This window comes from Pararge aegeria, chromosome 12 (genome assembly GCF_905163445.1).
Source record: "Pararge aegeria chromosome 12, ilParAegt1.1, whole genome shotgun sequence".
NCBI classification, from domain to species: Eukaryota; Metazoa; Arthropoda; class Insecta; order Lepidoptera; family Nymphalidae; genus Pararge; species Pararge aegeria.
The window spans coordinates 5,568,367-5,583,386 of NC_053191.1; the positions used below are offsets into that span (position 1 = coordinate 5,568,367).

The 15,020-nt window shown below is 33.8% G+C and overlaps 1 protein-coding gene across 1 annotated transcript; it reads right to left on the reverse strand.

Moving 5' to 3' along the window:
* Positions 1–4,252: 4,252 nt before the first annotated feature.
* On the reverse strand, positions 4,253–12,527 carry LOC120628169 (luciferin 4-monooxygenase-like). Its single transcript, XM_039896407.1, has 11 exons — positions 12,372–12,527; positions 11,517–11,724; positions 10,237–10,435; positions 9,776–9,898; positions 8,952–9,126; positions 7,878–8,018; positions 6,141–6,266; positions 5,961–6,044; positions 5,678–5,824; positions 5,124–5,289; positions 4,253–4,440 (listed from the first exon to the last, which is right to left on the reverse strand). The coding sequence occupies exons 1-11, from the start codon at positions 12,525–12,527 to the stop codon at positions 4,313–4,315; spliced, it is 1,653 nt and encodes a 550-aa protein (XP_039752341.1). The 3' UTR covers positions 4,253–4,312.
* Between the last annotated feature and the right edge of the window lie 2,493 nt (positions 12,528–15,020).

The window sequence follows — 15,020 nt, forward strand, 5'->3', positions numbered from 1 at the left end:
TTTACTTTTCAAGTATTTCTGGAAATGTATACAACTACCGTTTGATAATTACACAAAGTTCAAAGACGCCAGTTGAGGTGATAATGTACAACCTTGAAGGACACCAACACTTATAAAAAATATGATTCTCGTTGCCTGATATCTATGCTGGCATCTTATCTACCTATCGTATGTGTCTGTATCATATAATATCTGTATTTTATCAGTCATAGTGTGTATCTACAGGATGCTATAAAACTTAAATTAGAGATAGCCTAGCTGTTGCCCACCACTTAGGCCACGTTTGTTTTGGGTTGCTTAATACCACGGTAACTGATCGGGATAATTCTGCTGTTGCTTTTCTATCCCAAAATACCAAGATCGATTTAGAATAGAAAATGTTTAGTTACCAGAACAACACAAACATACTTACATAAGGAGTAACGTATAATTTAATACTTAATCCTACTTCCTACTATGTCAATACTTGTAATAAAACTGTAACTGGAAGATTTCTGTACATTTTATATATTTTGAACTTTGGACCAGGGGATGCTTTATAATCGATACTGAGTCTAACAGACTTTTATTTAATTTTTGTCTATCTGTCTTTCTGTCTGTCTGTCTGTCCAGGCGTCACGTGAAAACTACTGAACGGATTTAAATAATAATTTGTGTAGTGGTAGCTGATATTTCGGGTATCGGCTTTTTATTCCAATAAGTGTTTTCCAGGAAATGGGATGATTTTTTTTATCTATTTTACTTCGTACCTCCGTTAAACTTAAACCGATTTTAATAATTAATTTTTTATTCAAAAGTGTATACTGTCCAGCATGTATTCCGTCAATATTTATCATTCTAATTTTAATTAAGATCTGATAAATATTGTCGGAGATAAACGACCTATACTAACTATCCACAGATAACAGCAAGTCGCAAGGCATATGGGACAACGATCATGCGTACGTACGTAAAAATATTTAATTATAAATGCGAACGTTTGTGGGAATCGATGTATGGATGGATGGATGGATGTATGTAAGGATGGATGGATGTTTGTTACGCTTTCTCGCCATAACGAATGAACCGATTTGGCTGAAATTTGGCAGAGACTTACGATATAGTCTGGAATAGCTCATAGGTTTCTTTTCATCCCGGAAAAGCACACAGCTCTTACAGGAGAGCATCGCTACTTTTTTTCAAAATCCGCGCAATGGAGTTTTAGATTGATGGGGTTTTTTGTATAGGTATAGTTGAGTAGTAACACGCGCTCATCTCAGAAACTGCTGTTTCGAATTGATTTTTTTTTGTTGTTGTAGTATCGGCTGTATAACATCACGCTACGACCAATAGCTACCAAGAACACGCTACGATCATCAATGAGTAATGTTGCAAGAACTGCAAAAAATATCCTTTTTGAGAGATTTCGATGCGTGCGATGGACGGTAAACGTTACGCCAAAACGACGGAAGTATGTCTGAATTGAAGTAAAGTAAAATAAAAATACTCGATATAACACGCTGGTAAATTATTTCTTTAAAGTTCTAAAGACAGTCCGCGACAACATACGACTATTTTTGAAGGTTGATTCATATGGACGAAGTCGCGAGGGTCCGCTAGTATAATTAAACAATAATATTATAAATGTGAAAGTGTGGATGTTTGTTACTTAATCACGCTAAAACGGCTGAACGGATTTGGATGATATATATAAGAACATAGGCTACCTTTAATCCCGATTCCTTAAGCAGTACCCGAGGGAAAATTTAAAATTGTTTACGCGCTAAGCCGCGGGCAGATAGCTTTGAAATTAATTGGTATGCACATATGAAAAAAACATGTCCTCTCTATATCGATAGAAATAGTTCCTGTGGTAAGATTAAAAATTGTTAACGAGCGCAGAATAAAAAGCCTTAATTTATCCGAACGAACTCAATCCGGAAAAGTATGAAGGTAACTTAAAAGTTTTTAGTTTTTTGTAGTTATTGCGATTACAGTAGTTTACAGTAGATAATGCATAAAAGATATTAAGTCGTAAGGGTCGGCTACGTCAACGGGTGTCCCCCAATTCAATTTTGAGTCCCTTTTATTTTACCAAATGTAAAGAAAGTTAATAAAGAGATAATAATGATATGAATGATAATAGGGGTATTCATATAGATACACTAGCAGCTAAACTAAGCTCGGCTGCCTACGCAGTCAGGAAAATTAGACAAATTACTGACGTAGAAACAGCAAAACCTTTTTTACTTTGCTCACTTTCATAGTGTGATGTCTTGCGGGACCTGATTGTGGGGTAAAGCTGTTGATATTGAAACCATATTCATATTGTAGAAAAGAGCTGTAATAATAAATGCCATGCCAATCCATGTGCCAATATATAAGCTTAAATCACGTGAATCCCTCCGTGAAAAATTTAAAGAAATATTTATACTTACGGTAGTCTCACAATATATTTATAACAATATAGTATTTGCAAGACAAAACATTAGTCTTTATAAACGAAAAGTGTATATAAACAACCGCATAACTCGAAATGGACATAAGTCAGTGACATCGGCATATCGTTTGCGAAAGGTGAAGAAGTCATTTGTGGTATTGAGTATATGCTTTTGTAATATGTTTCCCAGGGTAATTCTGGACCTGCCAATGTATAAGTTTAAACAATGTGTTAAAACACATTTAATAAATCGTACTATTGATGAACTTCTTAACGACAAGGCTGCTTTGAAGCAGGCTCCGCTCTCATCTCTCACAAGATAGTAAATTTAAAAGATTGTAAAATGATGTTGAAAAAGAGCAATCTGCTGAATTTCTTGGCGGCTCTTCTCGGTGGAATCTGCCTTCCGAACCGGTGATAGAGTCACTACAAACAGAATGACTTTCAAAAGTGCTTATAAACTGGGCCTACTTGAAATAAATTAATTTTGATAATAGCGATTTTTACCTATTTATTTTTTATCTTAGACAAGTGCGCACCTGTCTCTACTGTCAGCGCATGTGTTATTTGTGACGTACTTATTTGAAATGTTATTTTACTATAATAGAGGTGTTTTTAATGTACTAAATTATTATTTAACTTGTTTATACTTAGATTTTTCTTTATTTGATTTCATTTCACACAATATTAAGTTGTATTGTATATAAAAAAAATCGCCTTGTATACAGATAATTACTATCTCTTATATGATACGTCTTATGCAATACTTCAAGTTTTGCATAAGACGTATCAAATCTCGCAGAGATATTAAAAATATCGAGTTAAGATAATACATTATCTAAACAAAACCTTATTTAAACAGTCCTATTGAAACATTCCGTGAAAGCGGTTTTTTTTATGACAAGAGACAGACAGACAGATTATTAAATAATTTACTTGTTACGTTTGACATCTGTATAACTGCAAACAAGCTACACGCGTTGAAAAACTTGCAGTAATATGAAAGGAGAAGGTTCTCAATGCGCTTGTTTTTATTTTTTAATCATTCACCTTTATGAACAAATTTTGAAGAAAATAAAATTATGCTCGAAACGGTATACTTTCCATGTAGTCCTATTTTCATCAAGTATGAAGAAGATCTGTTGAAAATTGGACTGTCCTGGAGAAATCGAGGGAACTCTTAATATTTACGGCCGACTGGCGCAGTGGGCAGCAAAAATGCTTTTTGCGTCCAAGACCGTCGTGGGTTCCATTCCCACAACTGGAGAATGTTTGTGTGATACACATGTTTATCAGTTTCTGGGTGTTTATATTTATACTATAAGTATTTTTATATATTATTCATAAAAATATTCATCAGTCATCTTAGTGCCCATAACTCTACACCTCGTTAATGACAATCACGGGATAGTACTGTTTGCTGATGATACATCACTTATGTTCAAAATTAATAGGCATGAATTAGCATTTGACGATGAAAACAACTCTCTCGCTAAATTATTACAATGGCTAATAATTTGGTTTTAAATAAAAAAACAATAAGAGCATAAAATTCACATGACCAAATGTTAAACATGTAAAAACCACTATACAACTTAATAATAAGGAATGGAATCCGGTGGATACAACAGTATTTCTAGGAATAACGTTAGAAGCTAAACTTCAATGGGGCCCTCATGTAAATAACTTATCGAACGGGCTTAGTTCTGCTGCCTATGCAGTAATATTTATACATATACATTAAAATATTTTTACATTTATAAATTTAAAGGTTTAGATAGACATATAATTTGTAATAAAAATTATTTACATTTTATAATAATATAAGCTTAACCAAGATTTTTGAAACCCATGTCGCGTTAGTTCAATCTATGCATCACAAAAGTAGCTCCATTACTCTCGGGGCAACGAATAAACCAACTTTCGAAGTTTTTGTCTATCAATCTTCGAAGTGGACGTCAGTGGTAACTCTTTCAAGAATATTACTCCACCTCTCAGTTGTTTCGAGTCGGTCAGTGATTCTGAAACAAAGAATGACTGGCTATTAAACAAGCAATTATAAATAATTCCTTTATAAAATGCTTTCTTGAATGAGTTAATATACTTTTATTGTACACCACAAAAAGTACATAAACAGCAAAGCAAAAACAGCGAATGTAGTATAAACAGCAAAGCAAAAACAGCGAATGTGTAGCGAAAAAAAATTCGGCGGCTATCGCTGCATAGCGATCTTTTCCAGGCAATCAATGACGTATAAAAACAAATACGCCTTCTCTCTATCGTACTACTAGAAAATTACTGAAGCAAAACAATGCAAAACTTAGAATACAGATATACTATCCTGCACATATTATATTGTTAATAAAAAATAACTTTAATTATTGTAATAAGAATTAAGTGTTGATTGTGCGTTCGAAAGCCACTAAGCCAATTGAAACCTAACTGGAAATTTACGAAGTTGAACACATGTCTAACATAAATAAAGTTATAATTTCGATTAAAATCTGCCCACTAAAAGAAACAAAAAATTCGGTTCACTGATTGATTGAAAAATATAAATTTAAAGTAGAGTGAAGTGCAGCAAAGGAATATGGAAAAAATCATCAAAACTGTTTAGTAATCATTTTAAGGAATGATCCTAGAAAAGCTCACATATGTCTATTTAGTTCAATTATTACATGCAGTACTTTTTCTGCTACTTTACCTTTAACAAAATCTTTGATTTCTTGTGCTGTGACCTTGGATCCCTCGTAAAGAACAACGCAGGCAACTGGCAGATCTCCATGCTCCTCATGTTTAACGCCAGTGACCGCTACTTCGAACACGTCTGGGTGCTTTATTATTACGTTTTCTATTTCTAATGGAGATATCTGAGGATTAAAAACAGACACAAAAGTATAATATATTCCTTTTAAGCATATCTGGCATATCTTACTTAATTACATTATCTATTAATGATTAGATATTTGATCTTTTAACAACATTCTGTTTGCGTAGATACAGAAAATTATCTGGAAACCGTTGCAGTTGCGTTTATCTTAAAGTTTAATCCCAATAATGAATACAAACGAAGGAATAATTTTTCGAAAAACTACGAATTTTTTACGAAACTTGAAGTATTGTTTTGAAACCTATTAAGAATTATGTTTTGATTTTGAATATTATTAAAATGTTGCCGAGCATTATTACCGATTCATGTTATATTTCTTTTCCTCCCAAACTGCTAACATCACTACCTGGTTATCTATTATCACATACCTGGTGATTTCTATATTTAAGTAACAGCTTTAGACGGTCAACGTAGTAGAAGTTGTAGGCAGCGTCTCTATACATCATGTCCCCGGTCCTCAGCCAACCTCCTTCGACGAGAGCTTGTGCAGTTATGTCTGGTTTGTTATAATATCCCTAAAAGAAAAATGCACCATACAGTTTCAAAACTTACACAGTAACTTATACTATTGACTTTATCTAGTCTTACCTTTGTTTAATTCACATTGTTTACGTCATATTATTCGTAATACATTTGTTAATATTGGCTTACCTTGAAAACAGTGGGTCCTTTGACCCATAATTCTCCGGTTACATTTGGCTCTGTTATGTCTTCTAGCGTTGCAGGGTCTACCAGCTGTAAAATTTTATATTATCGTCATAAAAACTATGATTCTTATTTGTTTATAAAAGATTTTGTTTTCAATCACGATAAATTATAAAATTAGCTTACCCTTGCTTTTACGCTCTGAATTGGCCTGCCAAGCGACGTGGGCAGACATCCATCATAGTTAAAAGCCATTCCTGATAATTCACTCAAGCCGTACATCACCATTACTTTTGTGTTGGGCATTACTTCCTGGTAAACATTATTTTTTTCTATTAAAATAAAACGAATATCAGACTCCTAATTAAGAGAGAATATAATCGAAATTGTATTATTGAAAACATTTTAAATTTCATCATTATGATAAAGATCATCAGACTCTGTAATAAGTTAGCCTGCGCAAACAGTTTGATAAACAGCTAGAAAGATAGACCTGAAAGTATGAAAATGAGCTAACTATTAGAAATATGATTAATAAGAGCCACATATTTATAATAATAATAATATAATAATATTTTGTTTATTGTTCAATAAAACATAGGTACAATTTACATTACATCTGCACAATAGGTATAACTTATATTAATGTTAAAATTAACACGGATAGACAGAAATCAACTTTCCCTAAGCTAGGTATAAACCTGTGTTATAGGCGACAGTGCTCTCCTTATAAATATGGCTCGTTTAAAACAAAAAGTAAAAAAATAAATATAGCAAGCAATTCGCAGGTAACGCTGGTAATCATATTTGTACTATGTTACATGTTTTGAACATATGTGTGTGTGTGTGTGTGTGTTTGTGTGTGAATATTACCGCACTAAGATAAAACTTCAAGCAACTTTTCAGTTTCTGCATATGTTTGCGTGAGCAACCATTCTTTGACACGATTTTTACATTTATTTCCATTTAGTGGATATATGTTAATGGTTTCATGTATTTTATTATAAAGTCTAGAGCTGAGGATATAGAACTGTCTCCCTGACAGTTTACTTCTGTGTCTTTCTGTTCTAAGCATGTCTAATCTTCTGTTTACTTTATTTTTATCAAAGATGAGAGAATTATGTTTGCGTTTTATAACTTGTGATAGGAAGAGTTGACGAACCGAAAGAACTTTGCAATCTTTATATGGCTTTTTCGTTATCACTTTTAAAATAGCTCTCTGTGCTCTCTCTAACCGTAGCAGTGATGTTTTATTGCTACCTCCCCAAACTGAAATACAATACAAGAGTAATGATTGCACTATTGCATAATACACCATAAAGATAGTACTTTTATTAGCTGATGACCTAAGATTTTTAAATACATAAATAAATTTCCTTATTTTTGTAGTTAGTTTTGATATGTGTAAATTCCATGTCAAAGTATTATCTATAAGTAGTCCAAGATATTTTATATTTGTAACATATTCGACAACAGGACAAACACAGTTTAAGTTATTACTAAAAGAATTACAGGTATGAGCTTTCACAATGCCCTTATCAGCACTGGGTTGCGAGGTGGTGGAGGGTGAGAAGGTAAGTAATTTTGTTTTATTAATGTTTAGGCTAAGTAAATTTTCGGTCAGCCAGGCTGATACCTTTTGTAAAGCATATTCAGTATTTTTAAATGTGTTTTCCCACGTATTTCCTGTAATAAGTAAGACGGTATCATCGTAGGCTATCATTTTACAGTTAGGTATAGAGGAGACAGCAAAGATTGTTAATATATATAAGGAATAGCGTAGGGGCATAAAGTCCAAAGTCGAAAATATCTTTATTCAAGTAAAGGCACTTTTTATGCGTACATTACATGAGATTCTAAATCTCAGGCTTGATTTCTAGAATAATTGTGTTCTAATAAATATTGATTTATTAATAGTTTTACCTTCATTTGCTTAACTAGACTAGGATGAACGCCACTTCCTGCTGCAATAATAAGTTCGAAACCGGTGAAGTCACATATCTCACGATCTCCTGTCTTGAAAAGAGTAGTTAACATGTTCGGGCTCGTCATGGTAAATGTTGGCTAAAAAAATAAAATTTAAACTTCGTTTACGATATTTGAGTAGACATATTACCATTAATGTCTGTCTACGTAGGTAATAACCTACCTCTAACATTTCATGTAAAATTAGTTTTCAAGTCTCACGAGCTCATATTACACGATCAAAAAGTAATTAGATCCTATAGAGAGCCAAACCCAACAACAAGTTGTACAAATGTAGAGATATCTCTTGACGTATAATTGCAAATTCCTAGTCATTAAAATTAGTCGGGCGTACATACATACATAATACGTATGTATGTACGCATATGTATTACAAATCTAGCTTCCGAAATGAAAACAAAATATCCATATTATGGTGACTACGAACTAATACATATGGTAATATTTTTTTTCATATTTCCAGGATTTTTTTGGAGATTCAGTTGTAAAACAAATTAACAAAATCTATGAAATCCTTACAAATTATAAAACAAAGTAAAGTCCGCGTCAGTCTGTCTGGGAGCGAAAAATTCAAAAGCTATCGAAAGTATTTTTATACAGTTTTTACTAATGAACAGAGTGATTCATGAGGAAGGTTTAAGTGTAGGTATAACTTATTATGTTTTTCTGTAAATTGGTAGAAATATAACAATGATTGTAAAAATCAACCGACTGCAAGCTTTACTGGCACGCGCTGCGTAAACTATGATATTAATCCTTATCCAAATTATTAATTTTATAATAAACTGTAATCTAAACAAGATCATTAGACCGATGGTTGGTAATTCTTTTTTTCAGGTTACTGTTGAAACATGAACATGAAAACAGAATTATAATTTATTTGGCATTATAATCATTTCTCTCAATAGACTATAACTGTTATTATTACTCGTGGCATGATACCCATTTTACAATAAGCCGTACACACAAAGGAATAAGCTTCACTAGGTACCTACTTTGGAACTAACTTGCCTTGTACTTGTTGATGATATAGTAAGCGTGCTTCTGCGTCATAGGTTGGGAAGACTGAAGCCGCGTGTGTCTTAGTATCGGAGAGGAAACAAACAGGAACAGTGCAGAAAACCACTGGACTGGTGAGAGGACCACTGGCAACCGAGTTGGTACCGGGAACTGGTCGAAAGTGAGCCTGTGCACGCAGTTTGTAAAGTAATAACAATTGACCAAGTACTGGCCGCTAATAAAAACATTATGTCTACTTAAATAGAACCTCCATTTCTCTTTATATCCTTTTTATTCAGTAACCAATCAGGTTACCAACCGATCGTTTACATGCACACCATTTTCAATTTTTATGCGCCTTAATTTGATGAAATGCAGTGAGGTTTTGCTCAACCCTCTTCCCCTTTATAATTGCGATACCTCAGATCAATAGTTCACGAAATATGGATCATAGTTAATTAAGGGGTAGGTATATATTTTTAGATGGCGGCAGGTCAGAATACAGTTGTCATCACGCCCTCCTCGTCCCGCGGTCGTCCGTGGCGACTAAGGGTACATGACGGAGAGCGGGCCGTAGCGTCCTCTGTGGTACTACTACTATCCACTGCGATCATCAATTCGTCCGCCCAAGTTAGTGATTATGGGCAAACCGTGGGGAGAGGCCAGCAGTAGACTGTTATAGGCTATTGATGATTGTCGCCTCAGAAATAATGTAAAGCTATCAGTCCCGGTCAGTATCACTAATGCTTGATGTTAATCTGGCAGAATAGCCCTCTACCCATTAAAGGTAGGAACATACATAGGTTCATAAGGATGACGATGATGATGGTATTTACCACTTATATGGAACAGAGATAGCCAAGTTCTTGTGGGTGCAAGCTGCCGATTTTGGCAACCCAGTTGAGCCGCTTGTTGCAATCAGCAACCCAATTGTGTCATCGGTGTCGAAGTCTGCAGCTCTGAAATGTAGTTAAATTTTCGAATAAAGAAAACGTTCCGTATTGTATGAAATTGAATTCAACTTTTTTTTTTTCATCGTTCAATATACATATTTTATTTTATAAGTAATAATGATTACAAACTAAAATTAATATTTACAATAAATATAAGGCGTCTAACTGTTCACTTATGGGCACGGTACCCAAAATGCTGGCGCTATTGCCCCTTTGAATTGCAAGACTTAGCCGCTGGGCTAAATAAGCGCCAGCTCTTGGGTCACCAGACGTCAAGACCAACTTTTGGGACACGATGGTAGTTCAACTTATATTCAGAATAATATTGCAAATTTAAAACTAACTTAAAATCTTCAACGGATGTATCACTACCATAATTTTCAAGCAGCTCAGAAAAACTAGTGAATCGATCTGCCTTTCCAAATGTGATTATTTTTGATTTGTATTGCAGACCATCTAATGCTGATGCAACTTCTTCCGCTCTCTCACTTTGGCAGAATATTACTTTTGGTTCATTTAATTGGAAGGTATCTCGGAGCTCAGCTGAAAGAAAAATATTTATCATGAAGCAGATAAGTCTGTCCGAGTTCTTTAACTACCCTGTCAGTGCCTGCAGGTACCTCGCATAAAGTGAAGTGTTTTTAAATAATATATATTTTTTTTTTTTATTTCAAGACTAGTCAACAAGTTCAAAACGTGTTAATTCATTATTAAGCTCCTAAAAATAGTGATGACTTGTTTTTTTTAACAAATAACGAAACTTCAACTCCAAATAACATCTTGTTTCTGCGGTAATAAGAATTGAATAGTTCATTCATATTTTAAGGAGCTTCATCGAGAATTTAAACGTTGTAAAACTTGTTGTTTTAAAATCTTACTAAAGTTATTCGTGATGGCAATATTAAAATCTTTAAAATATTGATGGATGTTTTGTTATATTTTAAATGAGTGCCAAATTTGAGAGCTATGTTACGTTATGCCACGTTTATTTATAATGCCCACTATCGTTAACTCCCATATTAGACAAATATAAGGTGCGTTTTGCTGTGCTAAAAGTCTAACGCTGGAAGATTGCTATTCAGTAAAAGAGAAATCTAATTGCTACAGATACTCGGATAGTGATAAATTGGGTCTCATACACAGTAGTTTTTATCAATCGTGAATGGTGGAATCTAAATATTTACAACTGGAAAATGTTTGTGTGATGAACATGAATGTTTTTCAGTGACTGGGTGTTTATATGTATATTATAAGTATTTATTTATACTATTCATCTGTTATCTTAGTACCCATAAAACTAGCTACGCTTACTTTGGTGACTAGATGGCGATGTGTGTAATATTTATAATTATTTACGTTTTTCTTCGCTTGATAGATTGATAGATATGGACGATAAGTCTACTTACATTCCATATTAGAAATAACTTTGTTTTTCATGATGTTTGAAAAATTTGTTCAGAGGAGAGAATATCAACACAGCTTTTAGTTTTATCATCATCAATGTTTCTACGTAATCAAATTTATATTCTTCTACGTATAGAGGTATATATCCAGCAATTAATTCAAAAAATCCAAGACCTTGTGATTAAGTCATTGATTAAAATATCGAGAAAGTTATGCTTACCAACTCCCAAGGTACAATCAATTCCGGAGACAGCGATCCCAAGATAAAAAGCTGCGTACATCGGCATAGTTAGATGAATGTGGTTCGGGGCCATTAGTATTATAACATCTCCTTGTTTTACACCGAATTTTCTGAATGCGTTTGCACATTGTACAGATCGTTTTAGTGCTGATCCAAAGTTTTCCCTTTCGTCTGTTGCTCCATCGATCTAAATATATATGTATTAACACTAGTTCCATGGCCTTGTATCTATATTTAAGCCCTAGCCCCAAAGCAAGCGTAGCTTGTGTTATGTGTACTAAAATGACTGAGGAATATTTCTATGAATAATATACATAAATACTTTGAATATACATATAAACACCCAGACACTGAAAAACATTCATGATCATCACACAAACATTTACCAGTTGTGGGAATTGAACCCACGGCATTGGACTCAGAAAGCAGAGTCGCTACAAACTGCGCCAATCGGCCGTCAATATTAAAACTGTATGTGCACGTCACGACAGGAGACGGTAGGTACTTATAATTCCAAATTTTATCCCTTAAAATCAAAGCATGTAACAGGGAATAGACCTGCCCCTGTTAATTATTACACATATATTATTTAAATATTATTTCCACCCGTGCGCCAATGCACTCATTGGCGCACGGGTGTCAGTGTCAAAGAGTGTGGGAGAAGATATAATTTTGTCGTTTTCCTGGGGAGAAAAATGTCTCCATGCTAGCCGTTCTGAGAAAGCAGAACCGCTAAGCAATGCTTGAATATGTTGGTATTTTGCGTTCGCGGTATCGGTGTACAGGAGTGGACAACGAACTCATATAATATATACATTGATTGATATTTTTTACCTGTAAAAGAAAGTCTGGAGCGTCTTTAAGGCCTCGTAGAGTCAATTTACCAAGATGGTACCTGTCGCCAGGAATTCCCGATTCTGCAACCACTCTTGACGATAACTCCTGCATATACCAGTGTATAGCATCGGTTCTGTGGTGCCATTCTGACATTTTACTTTTCAAGTAATTCTAGAAATGTATACTATTACCCTTTGTGTATTACACAAAGTTCAAAGACGCCAGTTGAGGTGATAATGCACTACCTTGAAAGTACACCAACACTTATAAAAAATATGCATCTTATCTTTCTATCGTATATCCTATGTATATGCATGTATCATATAATATCTGTTTTTTATCAGTCATAGTGTGTTTATACAGGATGCTATAAAACGGAAGGGATAGATTAAATTAGTAAAGATAGCCCAGCTGTTGCCCACCACTTAGACCACGTTTGTTTTGGGTTGTTTAATCTCACGGTAACTAATCGGGATAATTCTTCTGTTTCTTCTGTTTTTACTTTTCTATTCCAAAACACCAAGATCGATTTAGAATAGAATAGAATAGAAAGAAATATGTTTACTTACTAGTACAACACAAACAGACTTACATATGGAGTAACTTATAATTTAATACTTAATCCTTCTTCCTGCTATATATATAATATGTAATTATATGTATAATCCCTATCCCATATCCCTAACCGATGTGATTGTAAGTTCGTTTGTTACGCTTTCACGAGAAAACTACTTAACCGATCATCATGAAACTTGCCGATAAAATTGCACACATATACTTGAAGGTATCAGAAGTAACATGGGGATCAGTGTTTGACGATTTTACACCATAACTCCGTCAAATGATAACCGATTTAAATAATTATTTTTGTACTATAGAGGTTATAATATCTGTTTAATTTTTGCTCAAATTTCGTGTAGATTTGATGAATATGATTGGAGACGGAGGACAGAACTCCTCAGCGGACAGCAGATAACCCTTCATTTAAGGCTTAGCGATACTGAATACATAAAGTGCCGCTACATTTAAAAGGACTTCAGTGCTAGGACTAAATAAAAAATGTTAGAAATGTTCTTCGTTAAACTAAATAAGCGGTCAAACGGGTTTGAAGCGGTCTCACGGGTTTTAAGCGGTCTAACGGTTTTTGAGCGGTCTAACGGGTCATTTGTGAAAATTGGTGTCCCCCAGGGATCTATATTAGGACCTTTTCTGTTCCTCATTTACATGAATGACCTTCCGTACCTTGCTAAGGACAATCACGGGATTGTGTTGTTTGCTGATGATACATCATTGATGTTTAAAATAAAACGACGTGAAACAAATCTTGAATTTGAATTTTGAGTTTATAGTGTATAAATTAACTAAAAATGCGATTTCGATTCTTCCTTTCATGATTACTATTCTTTGTAAGTGATAGGAGGATCTGGGACTGATCAGACAGATTAGATATTGTTTATTATTAAAAAAAATCTTAAAAGACTACACTTCGTTTTCTTTTTATAACAATTCACAACTTAAAAATATCAGTAGAACTACACCTGAACTGAATGACATATGTATCAAAAACAAACGCAGACGAAGTTGCGGGCGACAGCTAGTAATTTTAAAAGTGTGAATGTTTGTTACTTAATCAGGCAAAAACGGCCGAATGGATTTGGATGAAATTTGGCATGCATGTAGCCTTTGACATGGAAAAGAAGATAGGCTACCATTTATCCCGATTCCTTAAGAAGTTCCCAAAGGGAAAATTGAAAATTGTTTACGAGCTAAGCTGCGGGCAGACAGCTTTGAAATTTGGTATGCATGTCATTTGGTTGCTATGAAAAAGAACATGTACTTTCTATATCAAAAGAAATTGTTCCCGTGGTAAGATTCAAAATTGTTAAAGAGGGCGAGGTAATAGAAAACCTTAATCCAACCGAACGAAGTCGCGGGTATCAGCTAGTTATTAATAGTTTAAGTCTATGATGTGTCGTTTCAACAAAAAGGTTCTGACTTAGCTTAATGTTCCGGATACTAATGATCCCACAACGCTGGTATTCTGTCTTGTTAAAAATTGACATATTAGGAAAAAACAAAAAGAAAGTAAACTTTACAATGGTAATGAGAATACAATTCATTTTTATTTATGTATAAATGGAAAAGTATGTAAGTCAGGTAAAAATTTTTAGGTGTTTAGTAGTAATTGTAACGTATTGCCACATTAGGTTTTTTGATGTTCAGTAAATAATAGCGATATAATTTTTTAAAGTATAGCTATTTTTTTAGCCTTGTGTAATGTGTACGTTCAGCGCAGATGTAATTTGACGTATCATCATATTATCTAAAATGTTGTAACACCGCACCTCTTGAGGTGTATTTAATGTACTCAATTATTTAATATTTTCTGTATCTTAGATTGTAAATTTTTCGTTATTTGATTTCATTTCACACAATATTAAGTGGCTAACCATTGTATGTTAAAAAATCGCCTTGTATACAGAAAATTACTATCTCTTATATGTTGAAGAATTGCATATCCAATCTCCCAGAGATATTAAAAATGTCGAGTTAAGTGATAATACATTATCTAAACAAAACTTTATTTAAACAGTCCTATTAATTAGAAACGTGAAAACGACTTTTTTTGTTGACAAGAGATGGTGT

Bases quoted from the DNA above. Each gene is read 5' to 3' on its own strand.
- LOC120628169 (XM_039896407.1), bottom strand. From the start codon at position 12,527: ATGTCAGAATGGCACCACAGAACCGATGCTATACACTGGTATATGCAG. The intron at 6,267-7,877 runs GTAAAACTATTA...AATGTTTACCAG, and splicing joins GTCTAGTTAAGCAAATGAAG to GAAGTAATGCCCAACACAAA. The intron at 5,825-5,960 runs GTAAGCCAATAT...TTTTTCTTTTAG, and splicing joins AAGGACCCACTGTTTTCAAG to GGATATTATAACAAACCAGA.